General features: G+C 38.7%; 1 protein-coding gene across 14 annotated transcripts in view; it reads right to left on the bottom strand.

Moving 5' to 3' along the window:
• MCTP1 (multiple C2 and transmembrane domain containing 1) overlaps nt 1-22,181 on the bottom strand; it is a 175,046-nt gene that overhangs the window by 76,768 nt on the left and 76,097 nt on the right. For all 14 annotated transcript variants that reach the window (XM_083465215.1, XM_083465204.1, XM_083465211.1 and 11 more), the window contains 2 exons: nt 15,990-16,176; nt 11,440-11,533 (listed from right to left, as the gene is read on the bottom strand). In XM_083465215.1, the coding sequence (XP_083321341.1) occupies nt 11,440-11,533; nt 15,990-16,176 (281 nt within the window). The remainder of the gene's footprint in view (nt 1-11,439; nt 11,534-15,989; nt 16,177-22,181) is intronic.

Genomic DNA, 22,181 nt, shown 5'->3' with positions numbered 1-22,181 from the left:
GGAACACACAAATTCATGCGTTCCAAATATATAATCGCATCAATTTAGCTTCCTAACGTTGCATAGACAAGAGAATTAATATTATAGGCTAATAATTTTAAGATGCAAAATATAGGCCTGATGTCTCTCATTATGTGGGTTGGTGGGATGGCTGGTTTGCTTTTCTCCTATTTTTATTATGTATTTTGGTTTTTTTATATTGTCTTTTAATATTCTGAACCACCCTGGATGAAGGGTGGTATATATATTTTATAAATAATAATAGTAAGTATATTTTCTGAAAAAATGGATATAAATATCTAGTTGTTTTAAAAATGATCCCACAAACATTAGCTAAACCTAAGACATATGTATAGCAAAAGACTTCAAAACCCTTAATCGTGACACTCTAGGATTTGATCTTCAGAAAAATTATTCACATCTGTTTAAAAAGTTGATGTTCACCTAATTATCTATAAAGATACACACTGCTCCAGCGCTGTTCAAAACAAAGCTTTGTGAATTCTCAGGTCTGACTGACAATTAACAAAAATCAGACAAGGCCTTTTTGGTGGTTGCTTTGCAGCTATGGGACTCCCTTCATGGGGAGCTCCTTCAAGCTCTCTATCTGCATTTAAATGTACTTTCAAAGCATCCTCTCATTCGGGAGGAAGTTTCTTCTTTTCAAGTCAAATTTGACTGTATTGGACTTTATAGGCAATTGTCCACTTACAGTATATCTGCTGAATTAGATAGTGCTATGTTTATTATTCCTTGATGCCATTTAACAGTAAGTCTAGATTGGCCACCATTTTGGTTGGTTCAATGTCAAATTGTCCTAAGGTACTAGCTTTTACCGTATTTGGAAACTTTACTTCTTTGTTGTGACTGCAACATGTATGTACCTTCTATGTGAACATAGGATCTTTCCTTGGTGACCACATGTTGAACTTCAACCCAGAGAAGAGACTCTGATGAAGTGCTTAGGTGTGCGACATATGGAAAGAAGTGATCCTTCATGTACCCTGATATCACGTCATGAAGAGCTTTAACACTAGCACCTTGAAATGGGCATAGGAATGGACGAGACGTCATTCCGGCAACTCCTGCAGCCAAGCTGGTGACAAAGGTGATGCCAAATGTATTGCTTTGCTTTTCTGTGCACCACATCAGCGAGGCCAATAGGGGGGTCTTGCCATCTAGGTAGCCCAGGACCTTCATATGTACTACATAGGCTTGTGTCATGGAGAGGTCACTTCAGTGCTGCTAATACAGCAGAAAGAACATTGGAGGCAGCAGTTACAAGTTTCTGGTCTCTTCGGCCACAGCAAGCATTGTGATTCTCCAGTGGTTTGACTTCACCTCTGGAGGAACGCTCTATTGCCTCTTGGGACAGATGGATGCCAAAAACAACATTGCATCTAAGTGCATTCCAAACTGTAGTTTCCTAATTTAGGATGCTGTCTTATACCAATTGATTTATCTAGTGACTGGCAGCAGCCCTAGAAGACTAGGAGTCTGTCTCATCTGAATTTGCCTTCAAAGGTAGCCCTACATATAATGCATTGCAGTAATATAATCTGCATAAGGTAGCAAGTGAAATAGGGCAAGTGAGAAAGGACCAGAGCATTATCCAATTTTCACTAAAAGGAAGAAGCATAATTTTGCAGCACTATATGCAAAGGGAAGAAGAAATATAGGCTGGTCACAAATTGCATATGGGAAGTAAAAAAAGGAGAAGAAGAAGAAAACTGAGGCTCTGTAGCTGTTAAATTGAGTGGATGGAGAATGTATAAGGAGAGGAGGTCTTGGGAAGGAAGAAAAGATGTTCTGTCTTTGAAGTATTGCAGTTAAAATGACAGAAGCATCCAAGTGACAATACGAGACAGGCAGCTGTAGATGTGCGATTGGATGCAGGAATAAAGTTCTGGAATACAGTGGTACCTCGGGTTTCAAACGCTTCGGGTTACAAACACTTTGGGTTACAAACTCCGCTAATCCGAAAGTAGTAACTCGGGTTGAGAACTTTGCCCCAGGATGAGAATGAAAACCATGTGGCGGCGGTGCGGTGGTGGCGAAGGCCCCATTAGCAAAAGCGCATCTCAGGTTAAGAACGGTTTTGGGTTAAGAACGGACCTCTGGAATGAATTAAGTTCGTAACCCAAGGTACCACCGTACAGGAATTGCTAGGTGTCATCAGCATATTGTGTAGTACTGAAAACTACAGGCAATGTCTACTGGTCTTCTTTAGAAGAGGGTCAAACACAAGCACTGAGGGACTCCAATAGACAAAAGGAGGGCAGAGAAAGGATATACCTTTGGATCTGGCAGTGGGTGCTCGGTGTCTATCCCTGGGCAGCTAGAATGGAACGCACATGGCCAGGCAGCAACTGGGGGAATTCCTCCAAGCTGCCTGGGTAGTTGGCTCAAGTTCCTGCCAGCAGCTGCATTTCAAATTGGCCAACGAGTGGCCTCTTCCTGTGTGAGAGGCAGGAAGGGAAGATACCCAGAGTAGGAGGCTGGGAGAAGAAAGGGAAGTTCCTAGGCATGGGCTGGAAGGACCCTCCCCCTTTCTGTGTGAGACAAGGGTTAAGATTTACCCTTGCATTTTCTTTTCAGGTTTTTTTTTATTTCAATTAGTTTTTTACTGCACAGTTTTATGAAAAAGCTTCAATAAAAACGAAAGCAGGAAGCTAACTGAATTATGGTAGCTGCCTGCTTCCCTCAAGTTCTATTCCTGGCTTCAACCACAAAGTGGCACTGTTACCCAACCCAGCATGATAACCATCGCAGGCAATGGGAGAATGCTACTACCTGGAGCTTTTAGAAGCAAAGAACTAGAGGACTGAGGTTCACAGACATGAGTGCTGCAAGAAGATAAAAGTTAACTGTTGATGTGGAGACTTGCCATAAGTAGCAGAAAGAGAACGAAAGGCATTTGCAGAATTGAGGAAGTGTCAGTGGCGTAACGTGGGGGTTGCAGGGGGGGCTGGCCGCACCAGGTGCAACACCTGGGGGTTAGGGTTAGGGGGCGCAAATCCACGGGTTAGGGGGCGCAAATCCACGGGTTAGAGGGCGCAAATTACTTGCCTTGCCCCGGGTGCTGACAACCCACGCTACGCCACTGGGAAGTGTGATTGACTAAGCATCCAAGACAAACAAGATGCATGAGGGAAATGTAGGCAATAGGAACGTATTTTTGTGGCGCTGACTGGATTGTGGAATATCTGAGCCACTGCTGAAGAAACAAAAGTGCACATGAAGCTCTTGACTTCGTTATCTTGCTCATCAAAGGTGAAGTGATTGAGGCAACAGGTTGTCCTTTCTTGTTTAATTGTAACTTATAAACATAAAAGAATTGTGCCACATAACTGCCACCCCAGTACCAAGTTTTTCCTTGCCAATAAGCCCCCACATTTTTTTAAAAGAAGCTTAGTACTGCCACACCACCTTAAAAAAATAAATCTCATTCTACACTTACAATGCTTTCCACTTATATTTATATACATAGGCAGACATTTCCACTTTTGCATGTGCAACTCTTTTTGAAGATGGTGGAATTCAGATATGCAGCTCAAAGCAACAAATGATAGATCAGGGCGAAGGAAAAGAAATCCACCCTGAGGAAGCAAAGGATTACACTGGACAAAAGAAGAGTTCAAGTAACAGGAGATCTGCCAACTGATTTCATTGATTGCAGGGGATTGAGGCATGAGCGTAGGTATTTCTAAGTGAATCACAGGTTCTGTGCCTTGGTAATATCTAGCTGACCTACTTTTTCTGCATTCTTCAAAACTGCAAGAGGGCTAGGAGACAGGTATGGAAGACACCCTAAGGGATGGGTTGCCCTACTTGTGTGAATATATGCAAAAAATCTACTGCTCCATTTCGGATATTAAAGAAAGCATTTACAGATAATGGGAGCTTCTAATAATACATTTGGGCAGTTCCTAACACAAACAGGCTAGAAGTTTTCCATTCAACGTATGTAGTCAACATCAGTGTTTAAAACAAGTTTGCATCTTGTTAGCTTTACATTTTCAGATATTAACCACAAAGTGTTGATTGCTTTCAACAACTTGATCATATCTCAGCCATCTTAATATCCCAAGTGTTCTTCATACTGAAAAAGAAGGCAAAGCAAAGGGCAGCATAAGGTAAAAACTAGGAAAATGAACTGTTCTTAGTAACATAAATGCCCAGGTGTTGTGGCTCTGCTTTCCGACAGACAATAAAAGCCAGAGGAGCCTGCTGTGGAGGCCTCTTCAATAATTTTTGGAAGCCACTTTCTGGAGACAGGGCCTTCTCAGTCATTGCCCCCTGCTTATGGAATTATCTCTCCAGGAAGGCTTGCCTGGTATCTATATAAATTGCATTTTGGCATTAGTTAAAAAACCTTTACATTTCCCCAAAACGTGTAACCTATGAGATATTTTATGCAGTTGTTTTTTAGTTTTGTTCTTTTATTGTTTATTATTTTGTATCTTTAAAATGTAAACCAACCTGAAAACTTTTACTGAAGCATTGCTTACCAGTTAAAAAAAATCATGTCTGACTGAAACACAGTCAGGAACACTCCTGGAACATCAAAGTCCATGTATTGCCAGAGTCCTCTCCAGAAAGAGGACTGTTAAGATTTTTCTAGTGAAAACTCATAACTCCCTTCAGAACCCCACATTCAAACACAATAATACTCACTCTTTGTAGACCCCTTCCAGTTGAGATGATGTGCAATGCAGTATGAAATCATTCAATAGTGACTGAATGAGTTGCCTTTTAAATTTCCTCATTCTTAGACAAGGTGCAGGATTTCAGGAGTCATCAAGTCTACACCAGACTCAAATAAACTATGGCTTTTGTTTGAGCAATGTGTGCACTAGTCAAGGAGCTACTGCATTTCTGCAGAATTAGCTCACAACCGTGGTAGCTACAAACTTGTTCACTGCTAACTGCCAAATCTCCATCCAAAACCTTCTCACCTGCCACTTCTGGTGTTTTGTCTGATGCCTGCTGGCTCTCCCACCCAACTAGAACAGCACACTACCCTTGTAACTTAATACTCGGCTGCTGTTTTTTGTTTGAGACAAATTACACTACTGTTATGCAGGATTCATCAACAATAGCGTAAATGAAAGTCGAAAGTATGATACTAAGCAGTAAGAACATTCAGTTTTCCGGGAATTTTACTTGCATTCAGGATGACTGCATCTTTCATGCTACATTCCCTTTGGCCTCTAACACGAAGCATTGAAACATCAAGGATAATAAATCCAAGAACAGTAAGCCGTCAAGCAAATTCCATCTTTTATCCAGGAAAATCCCAAACCTTGGGCAATTAAGAAAATGGGGGGAAATCCAAGCAAATATATCTTTGATTGCTTTTTAAAAAGCCTACATTAATGTTGAAATGCATGACATCATATCTCGTTTGCCTTTTAGCTAATATTTATCATACCATTCAGTGAAAAATTAGAAGCCAAAATAAATGGCTCAATTAATTGTACAGAGGTAACCTTCTTTGAGCTGAACCAGAGCTGTGAGCTCTTTATTAAAAACACTATTCTATAGTCCATAACCTTGTTCCTTGACTCCTCTCTAGTTTCCAATTTAAACAAGTCCCCGTGCGGCCCGTTCTAAAGGGCTTTGTCTCCCTGTCATTGTTAAGAGAGCCGAGGCATCCTGGAAGTGTGAAATCAGACCTCATGAGCTGAACGGTTCCCCAGGGAACGCTGGACCGCGCAGAAGGTCAAAGTCATGGGCCGGACCATCTGAAAGCGCCCTGATCACCAGTCTGTGACACAGCAAGCAGGGGGAGTGAGTGTGTGAGGAGACTATAATTGAACACATCTTAATTAAAACCCACAGATAGCAAAAAATAATAATAAACTGTTTCCCAGGCAGCCTGTCAAATGCAACTTAGATTTAACTTCACTAATGAGACCGGGTTATCCTTATTTCTTAAGAAAAATAAGATTCGCTTAACATTGGATACAAGATTCAGCATAATTCTTACTGTTACTTCTTAATTTTCTGTCAGAAGTATTAGGTTTTTTTAAAAATAAATAAATCATGACAACACCTGATGAAAAAAATCTACATCTTATTAAACAAACAAACTCCCACTGGAGGGCTAGAGAATTATTTCACATCAGAATGCAGTTGGCCTAAGGTGTTTGTGCCAACTTTATAGAAAGGCAAGTTCCACATTCTTTCATTCAATAACACCCTGCTTTAGGATTATCAATGTAAATTTATCTGAATAAACAATAACCATTTTTTCACTCTCTTGCCATATTACCCAATGAATAATGTTCATTCATTTTGTATTGTTCTCCTTATCAAGAATCTCTCTGCTGCCAACAAGTTGGTAGGTGTCCCAAAAAAAGGATTTGCATATGTTGGCAATGTGTATGTAATAGTTATTGGCATGATTGTACTAGCTACCAAGGTGGGGGAAGTGATGAATTTATCCCAAAATAATTTTCTAATTCTTTATCTCACAAGATGAGAAAAGGATAAAATACTTCCTCAAATACCACAGCCTATTTCAGGACCATGAGATTTGAAGGTAAGATGAATATAGGGTCCTTTCACTGAATATTTTCATGACTTTGGGGGACTAGAATTCTCTTGTTTTCAACATCCCAGTCCTATGAGTCTCTGGATCTGTAGTGGAGCCATGAGATGTCTATGCCATTACAATTGAAACATTCATTGAAATGCCTTAAAACTAGCCAACTTCTACAGAACAGAGGCACAGAATCATGTTTTAGCAGTGGAACTGTAAGAGATTGGAAAGATCTAAAACAAAATTCCAATGTTTTGCTGCTATGCCTATACTGAAGATGGAGCTTGGTGCTAGTGATGACCTACTCCCTTGTATCACCTAATTCTACATACCTTTGTTTAAGTACAGCAACTGAATATTCAAATCACTGAAATAATATATTCTGTTTCTCAAGTTTCAGTCAAAAACAGACAGAAATATCCACAGTATAACATGTCTTTCACACGATGCATACTGGCCCATCCTTCAACTTTGAAAACAACTTTGTGAGTTGTGAGTCACAAAATTCCTGACGGAACATCTCCATCCCCATTGCTCAGACTGGACGCTGAGGTCCTCCAAGGGTCTTCTGGCGGTTCCCTCACTGTGAGAAGTGAAGTTACAGGGAACCAGGCAGAGGGCCTTCTCGGTAGTGGTGCCTTCCCTGTGGAATGCCCTCCAATCAGATGTCAAGGAGAAAAAAACTACACAACTTTTAGAAGACATCTGAAGGCAGCCCTGTATCGGGATGTTTTAAATGTTTGACGTTTTACTATATGTGCTGCAAGCCACTGAGAATGGCTGGAGAAACCCAGCCAGATGGGCGGGGTATTAATAATAATAATAATAATAATAATAATAATAATAATGGCAGCATTTAAAAGAATACTATAACCAAGAGCAAGGTGGTCTATTGCATGGTATTTCCATCTGCTAAAAATGTGCATGAATAACTACAAGGGCATGGTTTTTGTAAGATATGGTGAAAACCTAGGGCTGGTGATAGCATTTGCAAATGGAAACTCACTGAGAACTGAGAATGCACACTCTTCAACTCCTCTGCTCCACTGCCCGAGCAGCTTCCCCCTCCTGGCATTAAAACATAGTTTCACATTACATATGAACCAATGCAGTCCAGGTTCTTCATAGCTTTGGCTTGGATCCAGAGATACGTTCTGCTAGCGAGAAGTCTTTTCTGCTGATTGAAGAGCTGATTCCAACCTGTGTGATTCCAACCTGGTGCTGTGTGAACAGCAACTCCTCCTAATTCAGGAAAGTGATTTCATTCTTGTAAGCTCTTCTACAAAATTTTGCTGTCACCCACCCCCAATTTTTATATGTGTTAGCCTGTATCTTCCTTAATCACCATGTTCACTGTAACGCAACTCCAAAACACTGTGGTACTGCACCGCTAAAGGTTTGCTGTTAGTAACTGCACGAGAGTTCACGTAGTTCCTGGGGTTTGCTTCCTGGGGTTTGCTGAACCACGAAGAGTAACCCAAGAACAAACTTTGGTTATAGCTCATGGTTTATCTGGACAAACCATGAACCAGGTTCAGCCAAACCATAGCTTGATGGTGGGTAGCACAGCTATAGCAGAACCAGGGTAGGATTGCTGGATCCATGATCTTTGCACTGGATGCTTGCAAGTTTGCTTGTTCATGATAAGCCATAGTTTGAGCCATTTCATTCTCATTAGCCATTCTTCCAAATGAAATAATGACCCCGTATAATCCCTTAAAAGCTTTATCCACATACGGAGACTGTGAAAGTCTGTATTACTTGATTAAAAATTCAATTTATTGTTGTAGTTTAATGTTGAGTAACTAGTCAATGAATCTTTTAAATATGCCTATTACATTTAAGCACACTACCCAATACTCTTCTACTGAAAGCAACATTTTAGTAACAGTGAACTGGAGCAACTGACTCTAGTAATATTCAGGTAATTAAGGATGTGTGCTTTGTGGAAAGGAGAAGACTGGCCCATTTCAGTTATAATTTGTGTTTCTTATTCACTCATTTAGAAAATATAACTGTGACAAAAGTGTACATTTTTAAATGCTCCCCCCCCACTAAAAAAAAAAAAGCTTAATAAAATATTTTTTAAAATCCTCCTCTTTGCTTACTGAGAGAATATTTTGGAATTCAGCAAAATCTAATCAAATTTTACATTTGCTTTTACTTTTTATTTTCAGACATTTAATATGATAGTCTATCCCAAGGCAAAATTATGCAATTTTTAGGTTAATATTTTGGCTCTTAAATACTGGAAATACTTGAAATTATTATTATTATATTGGTAAAAGCATGTTTACTGGGAAGCAAGGTCCTCCGATATATTTGTTACATTTTATATTCTGTCTTTCTTCCATTATAGAACTCAAGGCAGCATACATGAAATTCCCAACCAGGAACTAACCCAGACTTATTCCCATGTAAGTTATCACAGAACTGCAGCCTAATTCATACATACAACTATATTATTTATTATCATGCGTCAACATTTATTTATGTACACCTCTGCATATACTCTTTTTATGTTTGTCTGTGAAATACTTGTATAGAAAGACTGGAAACAAAACCAAAACATCACCATTGCCTATGCAATACTTGTTTGCATAGAAGCATTACCAATATACTCAATATAAGATGAAGCATTAAAACTGTGTAAGACTCAACACTTGCAGGTGTAAACATAAAGCACTGAAACCAATCTAATAACATAAACTAACACATAATCAATTTCTTGCAAGTATTGTTCAAACCTGAACTTGAAAGCACAAAAAAGGTCCTTCCGATGCTTTCTACCTCATAGCAAATGTGATAATTTGGATTTCAATGCTTTATGGAACACAAAACAAAATATGAGAAGGAAAAAAAGCTGCATCTTGAAATATGATTTTTCTGTCTATTTCTATTGTGTATCTCAGGTGATGTATGGATGTTATTTGTCAAATAACCAAGCTGGAAGATTTTCTGCAAGCAGAACACATGCTAGAATGGTTATGTATGCACCCCCAATGTTTCTACATTTGTGATGTAAAATGCTTAGTTACATAAGGATGATTTTTGCATATTGGCGCTAAGGACAAAAGGAAAGCAATGTGATCATTCCATTACCAAACCTAGCTAAAACCAAAACACTTTGAAATACACAATTCATCCTAATCCAAATGGCCCACCATGAACAAGCTAGGGGTTCCTGCACACACAGAAGAACTGTCCAGCATGCAGAAATACACCTTGTAATGTACTGCATAGATAATAGTAGCGAATCACACAGATTGGGGGAGGGGGGAATCCCACTGCTCATCCTCGAAATGAGCAAGATCCCGTCAGTGAAGAAGCAGGCGACTGCAACAGACTAACCTCCACTTGACTCCGTAATGGAAGACTACCTGCTTCCACCCTCACATGCAATATTTCTACCTACCTTTCTGCACCAGAAAGCCCTTAACCTAACTTACAGTTGACTGCAACAAATCTTAAAACGTAAAGCCATAAATAACTAATTATGATATTACTATCATTACATTCTTGCCCAAGAAGGGGCAATAGACACAATCTACTCTGTGAGGAAGAGAGGGAAGCAGTCAGGCAAAGGCAACCCCAAGGCTTACTCCTCCAGGCAGACTTGCCCCACGGCCATACAACCAATGAACATCGTGGGAAGGAGGCAAAGACAACTTCAATGCCTGCTCAAGTCAATTTGTTTTTAGTATTTTAAAACTGCAGACTGCCTTGGCAGAAAGGTGCCATATATCCATCCATCCATCCATCCATTCAAAGGGTGTGTGGGTGTGGAATCAGCTGTTAAACCACTAAAGAAGGCCCATGAAGAAAATGTGTGCTAGAAATTTTGGCAAGTAGGTATATCTCTGGACAAATGTAAAGCTACATGATGCTTGCAACTTCGTAAGAAGATTTACGATTCTGCAATCCTGCAGAACCCAAATAGGTCTGTGTCTTGTCAACACAGATGAGAAACCACCAGAGAACTCCACATGTGCCACCTTGAAGAAAGGAGGCAGACAAATGTAATAAAATAAAATAAAATAAATATGGCAACAGGCATGATGATGCTATCCAGAGTGCTGATGCAAATATCCTACATTTTCAGAGGAACATCCATCAGAAACATACTATTCTGAAGCTGTATTTTAAGCCCTCCTCTGCTTTACAATTTTTTAAAATACTGTTTTTGACTAACATATGAACTTGCCCTGCCATGAACAAGTGAATTTTATCTTGCAAAATATTGGACTCAATTTTGTTTTACTATTCTGTATCTGCTGTAGCCCACTGGGAATGAAGCTTACCAACACGAAACCTTTCGAGGGGCTGTGATGCATTGTTTCATTAAAATCCTTTTCCATTACTATTTTCAGTAAGGTTCTGAGCTGTACAAAGTCCAAACTAAGGATGGGCAAATATGTTAATTTTGATTTCTCAATTTTCTAATCTTAAATTCAGTTTCCACGTTAGTTTGCAATTTTTTAATTTAAGGTGCTCACGGAAATTCACCAGAAATTTATTCTAAAACATACATTTTTGTAAAGCAAATTCCCCTAATAAAAGGTGGTTTATGTTATTTTCACTAATATATGCATTTATATGCACGCTTTACCCTAGTATGTGCACACATTTAACTAGAGAACTACATTCAAAAACTCAAAGACATGCATATTTCAAATGATGACTGTTTCAATTCACATATGGCTTGGGAAAGCGTTAAGTAGCTGAAACAAATTTGCACACAAACACAAATATGAGAAGATAGAGTTCATTTGCAGAGATCCTAGCAAACTTAAGTTTTCTACCCTGTCGGGAGTGCTAGTTTTGAAAAAGGCTATAAACCAGAAATGCTTCAATAGGATAACTATCACCACAAAAATTGAAGTAGTTCTTGCCTGTAACGTCAGCTGCCATCAAACCTTCTGCTCTGATAACCTTCACCTGGAGAAATCCCACATCCTTCATGTTATGAAACATCCGCACTAGACTCTAGAACACACACAAAAAAACTATGAAGTTAGGAAGAGCTTGCAAAGGGAGGGAAAACAGGCAAACGCGATTCAGTCTTCTATCACATTTTATAATGGTTGTTTGATTATTCTTAAATCTTATTCTTGGAAATCAACTATGTGTTTTCAGTACTGTATAGTTTCCACTCAGTGTAGGAAATATCTATTTCCATTCCCAGTATTTGATTTTAAAAGATCTAAACCACAGCACTCATCTTTCAGCTTCATGTTAGTGCATTATTTATTCTGAATATATCAATATTTAATTGTAATAAATAGTGCACCAAAATGATGCTGAAAGAGAATGCCCCAAGTCACAATGCATCAAAAGATATTTCTGTATACCCTAAGATAGAGGTATATCCAGTTCTAGAGATGCAATTCAGAAGCCCGTGTTTAAATGGCAAATGCCTGCTGGTTTTAGGGGATACCTTAAACAAGACTAGAGCTATCTTTATGCAGCTAGAGAAAGCAGATCCCTTCACAACAGCTTCCATATCTCTTGGCAAAAATATCACTAATGCATTCAACAACTTGTATTTAACCTATAAATAGACACAGGGAGAAAAAAACCAGCAACTTTTTCAAAAAAAGTATCATAAATTTTGTGCACATTAATTTCTCATACAGTTTTTGTATAAACTATATATTAGATAAAGGAAACTATATAATAGCTGATCATTCTTCCAAAAGCAACATCGTGTTTTATAACAAACTTTCATTTTTCCCCAAAACAAGACTTGTGTGCATATATGTATATTATGTATATATAAAACCCAAGCCAGATATATCAAGAATAAACAGGATTTCTATATGTTTTAATGTGCCAGCTTAAAGCAAAGTTGGATTTAATAGAAGTAGACATTACTTTTCCTTTCTACTATGTTGCTGCTTAATGGATAATCATTAGTGGTATATTGCTCAAGAAAAAAGGAATATTTTCTGCTTGAAATATCAACTATTAAAGTGTTAGACAAACATTTTTACCAATAAGAGTCAGACACAAAGCCCACAATATAAATCCCCTAAGACGCTTATTGCGTACAGAGAAGGTCTGACCTTGGCATACTGAGCCGAAGCACTGCAGTTATATGGCACATCAATTTTCACATATAAATGCATTTATATCTATTGCTTTCTATGGAAACACATGCCCATTTATTACAAATTTTTGAAAACATTTGTCTATCATCAGAATTGTGTTTAATCATAGGACCAAAGCTAAACAAACACTGTTTATAGGATTCCAAACTGCCTGATTCTGAAAGTTATGTTACAGATAGCATCAGAATACAGATGCTTTGCTGGTAGCGTGTCATCTGTTACAATTCTCAAGAAGGTTTGGCGGGCTTTTTTTGTCAAGCTTGTATCTAAATTCAGATATTTTCCAGTTCTCACATATGTAGAACAAGGGTAGCAGGCATGTGGAAATTACATGTTTGTTCTGTAGGTTTTGAAACTATATTTATCTCACATTTCCTACATGATAAAAGCAAAAGCACAAATTCAATTTTGTTCCACCTGCACTCACATTACCCACACACGGGGGGGCGGGGGGGGGAGAGAGATTGCAGTATTTCACTTGGTACTATTTGTCAGGGCTCTATGGGGTAATTATAGTTTGAACTTAGATTCAGCTAGTCAGCTGATTTGGAGCAATTTACTGCACATTCTGACAATCTGGGCCAGTGACATACCATAGAATATTATTGTAGGATTTTGTGAAAAGCAAATTACTTTAATACATTACTTTAAACATGCAACTTAAAGTAATGATTTATCAGCCGATTGTCAGCCTTCTTATTTATGATTATTATTGAAGGCTTCAAAACCTGGATGGTATCGAAGGCCTGAAATTTCCATAGCAGTGAAATCTTATGATTTGCTGTGAATCCTTTCAGCCCTCAATAGATGGGAAAAGATTGAAATGCTCTGGAGATGAGTCCTCTTTATTTTTTTAATGAAAGGCTGTATAATATATTTTCTGTATGGCTGCAGCAGCTGTCAGGGAGAGCATCTCAGTTCAGCTCTATTATGGGAGAACCAATACCCCATCCTATGGCATTGAGATACACTGAGGGGCCAGTACTGATTGACAGCTTGTCACCATGACGTCTTATTCCATCTTTGTTATGGAGAAAATTAATGTCACACCACCAGCCTTATGACTCGCTGTCATCTTAGAACTGCTCACCTTTTATCAATGCTCTAAATAACATTTCAAGCCCATCGTCTCACGGTGGACAATCCGGTCAAGGGACATTAAATCGGATGACTGTGAAATGTCATAATAAAAATGGAATGCTAACAACTTCTTCACTAAACTAGCTTCTCTGGTTTTTAAACTGTGACAAGGGGGAGCAGGGGTTCAGCACACCCGTTCTGAAAAGGTCATACAATCTCTCTCTTGGTCTGCTACCCATTATGGCCCTCCTTCCCCCCCACCCCAAAAGGAATTAAGCTTTTCATACAATAGTGATAAAATAATGGTTCAAACAGTAATGCCTGTTTAATTTGCAGGGCTCTGATGTTCAGCTACAAATGGTTAAATGACAGTAATAGAGTCATTTTGCAAGGCTATTTGATCTGATGGCAAGGTCAGCTCATTTACTGGTTTCTGTCTCAAGAATAGACACAAAATACATTTTAAAATGGAAAAGTCTCTTTAGGAAAGCTTTAAAAAAATCTATAAAATAAAGATGATAAAAGGATTCCTGAATCTTTCTAGCTGCACAGTAATAGTTCACTGTATATTCCCTAAAAGGGTGGCAGCACGAACGCTGGAAATAAAACAGGTGACAACATATAGGAATGGCAAGAGTTCCACAAATACTGTGCAATACTGTGTTCTTTAATCTGTCTTTCTGAAGCTATGTATGTATGTATGGGTCACGTTAGGGAAAAGGGTAGTTAAGTTTGTAAGTCAACATAACAATGCCTGAAATAACCATTGTAATAAATTGACATGCCAGGCTTTTTTCTTTTTCTTTTTTACACAATGCAATCCTGTTTTTATACCAACAATACCAGAGACACAATTCTGGGGGTTAAAAAAAAAATGGCTCAAGGTTCAAAAAAGTTGTGAAATATATGACAATGTTTCTGTGGTGTTATAAAATTATCAGTATCGACAGTATCACTTGTTTCACATTAACCTGATAATGGAGAAAAAAATATTATTCTCACTACTTGGTATCAAAATGTGTATCACTGCAATTAATCCATCAGAAATGCATTATATCTATTAAGATGTAGTCTGACAGACCAGTCTGTCTTGGTTGATACCAAAATCTGAAATAATACTCGTAATTATTAGTTTTCAGGCATAGTACACTGTATCTTAGCTCTCAGTTGGTTTAGGAAATATAATGTTTAGCCTTGCTAAGTCACCTCTATTAAACTGTGTTTATGATAACACTATTGGTGTATGATTTGTACAAGCACCAGCAGACAGCTGATTCAGTGGAGATAGGTAGAATAAATTTGCTGAAGCGCACATCCTGCTAATCTGTTTGAAGAATATTGTACAGCATTAGTACTAGCACTTCATGTTATCTGCAGAGCCTGATAAGGTACATCTTTATTAAATTCAGTTATTGAAAGGATGTCAACAAGGGAATAGGAATATTTTAAAATAAAAAAAAATTAAACAGCCCTTTGTTAGTCAGAGCTTGGGTTTAATGGCAGAGTGTCTAGAGAAGCCCTCTAAACACCTGGCAGCACTGTACAATAAAAGCTTTGTAATTTTAGGTGAAAATAGCTTTCTTCTTTATTCTTTGTGTCTAGTAAGTCAGTTTTAGTGAGTTCAGTATTCATAAATGCTGGAGTAAGAGCTCCCCTTGCTGTTGCTTTACCAAAACTACACAGAAGCTGACATGCTATGAGGATGCTGGGAAATATTTGTTTTCAAAATATCTGAGCACAATTTTAAAATTTAGCACAATTATTTTTACGTAGGGTCATACCACCATTCTTACGCATTAACAAAGGAAAAACCTATCATAACACTCTAAACAATAGCAAAGTTGGTCCACTTATTTATTGGACTCTTAAAGCTATTTGACTTACTGTGGGGGGGGGGGGGAATCAGTGGCATAACTTTTTAATTATGGCACTAAATTTTCATTTGAGAACAGTAACAAAGTAAATTCACATGGTGACTGGAAGTGAAAAGCACTGAACAAAAACTAATTGGCAAGAACGAACAGAATAATCTTTAGGGCAATGCACTGGGATATTATAAAAAGCATTACTTGCAAATATTAACTTGGCTAGTATAAATCTGTAGTACTAAATAAACATTCTGAAAAAGCAATAGCTTGGATGGGTTTTTAGGGGTAACAGGCCATTTCCCCCATTCATGGTGGAATATACAGTTCATGGTTTTTCACATTTGCAATCATACATAGCATGAGCAAGAGAGAGGCACTACATACATATCTCTTTAGTATTTCTTCCTGTTCCTTTAGGTCCTCCAGGGCATTGATTGGGAGGTCAGCGATGCTGACTGCAGCTGAGGCAGTCAAGGTGACCAGCAATACCAGAAAGCCTTCCCCTTCCTCCAGAGGCAACTCCAGCTTATGAGTTTGCTCTTTGCTCAGGGTCGACAGGTCAACCTGGCACCTAGAAACAAATGTTTTGATTAGCATGTGGCTGCCTTCGCAAGAGCAGTGTGGAATGACACGCACTCAGCTATGCAAAACACAAACAAAGGCAGCCATCCCGGGGTTTAGAAGGCAGTATTTCAAAACCCTGTTCTTTTGCTGTTCAACTCATTCCGTCATAAGAAAGATAACACAACTTCTTCTTCTTCTTTATATATAAATACACTAAATTATATAGCTGCTTTTGAAGCGAAAGATGCTCAAAAGGCACAATGCTAGAACTGAAATGTTGCGCCTTTCTTATCCAAATAATAGAATAGTATTGGAGGGGATCCTAAGGGTCATCTAGTCCAACCCCCCCCCCCCCACAATGCAAGAATATGCAGCTGGCCTGTACAGGGATCAAATCTGCAACCTTGGTATTATGAGCCTCACACTCTAACCAACTCAGCTAATGTCTTAAATTCTTTAGGGATGTCAGTGAAATCCATCAAAATACATGTCTAAGTTGTAATGCTCTACTGTATTCTGAGCCAAGTACCATTTCTATCTTGGGTCATATTCCAATGTTGTGCATCTCTATCTATCCTTGTGTTGCAGCATTCCTGGCGCTGGGGCAGGGAGGAAGAAAGCTAAGAAGATGTAAGGGAAAAGGACAGACAGCTTTTTGTGCTCTGGGTGTCAGCACCGGAAGCACAAAAAGCCTCTGAATTTGGAAATCTGAGCAATTTCCTGATAGTTTCATTTTGGCGAGGGTAGCTTGGTTTCCCAAGCCTAGTTCCATCCAAATCAAACCAAAAGAAACTCTCCCATCCACATTCCCAAATAAGGTTTAACTGTTTGAACGGCTTGCAGATACGAATGGTGGAGAAAGTTTATTCAGTTTGCATTTCAGGTGAACCTATTAACTCACACTTTTTGAAACAATATGAGAACTGAAACAGTCGCCTTTGAAATTCTTCAGCAAAGTAACATGTACAAAAATGCATATTGGAGTAGACTGCCCATAAAGAAATGCTTCTGTTGGTGACATAACAGACAAAACTATTTTACATAAGGGAAAATTCATTGCAAAAATGTGTACATTAAGACAAAATTGCATACAAAGATGTATATATTATGAGAAAATTGGACTAAAAGGCTACTGAATGTTCATAACAATGATATAAAAACACCAACTGATTCGGAGTTGAACTTAAGCGTAGGGGGGAAAAGAGAGAGAAACCAAAATGAACAGATTTTCCCATCTCCCTCTGAAAGGCAAGTTGTTGTTTTCAGTTGCAAGCATGAAAACAAGGTAGGCTCTACTTGTTAATCAGAAAAGATGTCTGGACACCAGCAATGGATTAATCACCCTGTTAGTTATTTTACAGAATAGGGTCAAGGGCAATTTGGGACACCTACTTGCAGTATATTTAACTGGGAGTGCCTTAGAACAGCTGGAGAGGAGGAGGCGAATAGAAAACATGCCAGACAAATCAGCACAGGACCATCCTATCCTTAAACAAAGCAGACATAATAGAAACCCTGAATATTAAAAACTAACATAAAAGCCTGGAAGAACAATGAACTTCCATTAACATGAAGCATAGCATAAATGTATAATATAAACACAGTACAGCATAGCCTCCACAACTCAGAATCATAGCCAAGTGCTTATATGCACCGACCCACCTGAATAGCACATCAAATACAGTTCAACAGGAAAACCCCCCAAATCTATTGAAATAAGGGGTTGATGACATTGTCATGTGTCTTTTTTATAGCATATATGGTGAAACTTTGCATCTTTTCTCTACTGGGCTGAAGTCAAACATTATTTTTCAAGGGAAATTAACTGGTAAGTGTTCATGTGCAGCATATCATTGAATTAATTTAAAAAAAAAATATTCTTAAATATTCTGAAATTGATGACACTTTGATTGGCTACCCTGCCCGGCATAAAGAGCATGTATACGCAGTGAAACCTGTACATGGACCACTTGGTGTGCTTATGCATTTGTACTTGGACACATACACACAAGCTTCTTTTCACACTAAAATTTCTATAGGAAGGGGTTTGTGAATACCGTATTTTTTGCACCATAACACTCACTTTTTTTCCTCCTAGAAAGTAAGGGGAAATGTCTGTGCGTGTTATGGAGGAAATGCCTATGGGTGGCATGCCTACGGATTTTCCTCCTCTAAAAACTACGTGCGTGTTATGGTCAGGTACGTGTTATAGAGCGAAAAATACGGTAAATATCAAGGATCAGTCTTCTACCCATTGCTGAACGTAGGTAGGACACACCTGGGCAAAGAGAAGATGGGTTCACAGAAGTTCCCGACAGCCGTATTTATTTTCTTTGATAGATTCAAAAGCACATTTCAAAACAGCAGAGCACTAAGAGCAAGTGAATTTTTGTCTTTAGCATACATTCTCAGCAACAAATTTCTGCTTGTTTAATTGTCCAGAAAAAACCTGAAAGAATACTTGCATATATTCAGAACATAGAACAGGTCTGTCACCTGCCTTCTATAAATGGTTGCCCCACTCAGCTGGAGTAAATCACTGATCCTAAGCGGAAAACACCTGTAACATCAAACAAATGGGGGGGGGGGCGAGCCCCGGTGCAGCAATGCTCAAGACTCATTTTAAGGTATTGAACAACAATTATTGTGAGATAATTCATACGAAACAGCCACATTTCTCACTCCATTCATGTGTGTGCCAAAAGCCTCTGCTCTGAAAATGGTACTGTAGTAAAACCGTAACAACAGAGTATGTACAGTGCAGGGGGAAATGGGGTGATTAATCTTATTTCAGCATAGGTTCCCACAGCCTTTACGGTAGGTTAAGTCGGACAAAAATGATGCAAGACCTTGTTCATATAGAAATACACTTCTAAACCAGTTAAATTTAATGGTGGTCTGTGATTATTTCACCTCACACACACACACCCTGCCACACACAATACAAATGTGTTACACATTTTGCCAAAATGCAGAGAGAGCTGCCAGCAATTGAGAATGGACAGTGATGACTCACAGAAAATGAAAATGAATCAGTCACCAGTAATCCCTCGACATAAAAATATAGCAAAAATCAATGTCATTTTGAAGATAAACATGCATGGTTTCCTACTAATAAACAACACTATAAATCCTGCAGTATGGGACTGTAAATAACTCCAAGAGAATAAAATTACACAACATGGGATTTTACTTATCCTGTATGCTCGCTGAAACAACTTGTTCACCGACAGCACTCATTCCCGGAAATATATTGCAGCTGTCAGCAGCCAATTTGGCCAGATTACTCTTACGTGTTAAATTTATAACAATCACAAGGATTTATTAGCTTATCATTGTATAGGTGGCAGAGTCACGATTGTTCAAAAGCACAGGTGACAGAAAGTTAAATAATTACATGGAGATTAAGACAGTCTCCTTCATTTGAAAATTTTACTTCAATATTAGCAGATGAAAATTAGCTGCCTAAAAGACAATGCAAGTGGAGATGTATGTTTCACAATTGCCATAATATAGCCACACTTTGTGGCTATATTCTTTGGGCTGCATAGCTATCCATTATTATGTTTTTGTGGACACAGTAATTTATGCTGACACTGACTGTACAAAAGGTGAGGGCTGTTCTTCAGGGCAGGAGACACCCCCAATACTTAAAAATAAAATAAAAAATAACAAGGGTTTGGAATGAGGCTCCATTCGAGCTATTTACCTGACAAAAAGTCTGTTTTTCTCACAACAAGGTGCCATAAGACTACAGTGGAAACACTGCTGGTACTGTCCTTGACATAAAAGAGAAAAGGAACTGACAGGAGAAGGCGGCCAAGAGACTGGAAAGCAAAAGGTTTAGGATGACCCATCTTTTACCGATGATAGAATAAGTGCTTGAGATACACAAATGGATGAGGGTAGAAACAAAACTGGAAAATAACTGGTGTAACTCTGCTTCAGCGCCATCTATTCCCTAGTGCTAGAGCCAGGAACTAGCAATTGCCACATATCAGCATTTGTGCAACACAAGCAAAGTCTCTCTAGCCCCACTGGATCCATTATAACAATGGAGCCAAAAAAAAGGGTAAGCAATGGAGAACTGCTAGGATTAGGGAGGCGCCTCTCACACTGTTATGGTTGCATGGGAAAGGAGATTCTCTCTGAAGCTCTTAAGCAACTACAGGAATACTAATAATAAAATTGCATGAGGTAGTGGATAGGAAAGCAGCCTGGTAAAACACCTGAGAATTCAACCTGCCCAGGAAGAAACACTGTTCGAGTAACAGCAAAAAGCTGTTCTCCAAAGCATAATGAGCAGTCGAGACTGGCCTTATGTACTGCATGAAAATTAAGTTCATGGCAAACAGGCAGGATGTTTCAGACCTTTAACCGTATGTATAAATTATAGAAAATTCATTCTGAAAGATGAAATTCCAGCTCATAGCTTTTAAAATAGAGCTTCGACCATTAAAGCCTACTAACAACACAAGAGTGGATAACAATATTAAGAGGCTGTGCTCAGGCTGTTACTTCAAAACAGTAAAAATTTGAAATGAAAAAAACAACAACAGTCATGATGTTTACATTATTCACAGTGTGAATAATTCACAGTGTGTTTCGTTCCCAGATTAAACACACAGACACACAGATGCATGCACACACTGATAGAACAAGTCAATAGGGAGTAGCAGAAAACAAGGGATAACCAATTAATAGTTCTCATGTATGAAATACCTTTCAACCATACTTAGTTTTTGGACTAACAGCCATGCGCTATTCACAACAAACTTTCAATAGTCCATGCCCAATGGCTGCATTTGGACGCAATGTAAAACCATTGCTTGTTTAGCTTAGCTATGGTTTGTTTGCTCAGACCTATGACTTGTTTGCAGCTAACAGATCACATAATCTGTAACAATGTTGGCCTGTGAATCTTGCTGTGCATTAACCATGTTTGGTCATTGAGCACTTACTGTTCCCAACCCTAACCCTGCGGGAAGCAGTAATTAGAATTTAATTTGATTCTAACCTGTTTTTAGTAATTTATTGTTTGATTTTACACCAATGTTATATATTTCATGTTAGCTGCCCTGAGCCCGACTTTGGCAGGGGAGGGCGGGATATAAATAAATGTTTATTTATTATTTATATTTATTTATATGGACCAGCTATCCTGGCTTAATCCTAGTGTTTCATTGCTCCATCCAGCTACCCATCTGGCTGTAGACATACAAGGAAAGAACAGTATGAAAGCTATGCTCTGTGGCTATTTTGCAGACCCTCCGTCCCCCCTCTGCTTAGCGACAGACTATTTTCCTTGCCTACCTTCTTACTAATAAGCTCTCCCTCTCCTGGCTGCCCGCTTAGCTCCACAGCAGGTGTGGTGGGAGTAAACAACAACAACAACAGTAAGTATGGGCAATTTTACTAACAACTATCCAGCAATAGATGTCAATAGTAAAGCATTGCTTCTAGTAACCTCTATCAATTGTTAAACTGATGGGACCCTACACAGAGGAACTACAATGGCGACCTCTACCACACGTGTTGTTGTTGGTGGTGGCAAGTTTGCTTCTGTGAGAGATATTTGTGACTCCTCACTACCTATCACTTCACTGACCATAGTGACCTAGGAAAGCCTAGCCTTCAAGGTTATCATGCTGAACCCAGGTGTGGAAACCATAAGCAGCACAACAAGCATGGTTTGGGAAAGTGCAAAATACCACACACAGATCCTGTGATTCTTGTGTGTTCCTTTGGAAGAGAGATAGACACTCATTCAAACAATCCACCTTGTCAAAAATATTGTGTTTAACAAAGCAGACTGCTTTGAACAATTTCACTCAAGCATAGTAATGGTCGTCATGACAAAATAGCCAATCATCTTTCCCTCTTCAATGTCATCAGTGGAACTTCCTGCATCTTGATTCTTTTGTAACTGAGTTTTGAAAAATGACATCTTTCAGTTGGTGTGATCTGCCACCTACTGGTCAAGGAAATTTATTCCCATATAAAGTGGAAAAA

The sequence above is a fragment of the Podarcis liolepis genome (genome assembly GCF_965112155.1).
Source record: "Podarcis liolepis genome assembly, chromosome: 11".
Taxonomy (NCBI): Eukaryota; Metazoa; Chordata; class Lepidosauria; order Squamata; family Lacertidae; genus Podarcis; species Podarcis liolepis.
This window is presented reverse-complemented; position numbering and strand designations above follow the sequence as displayed.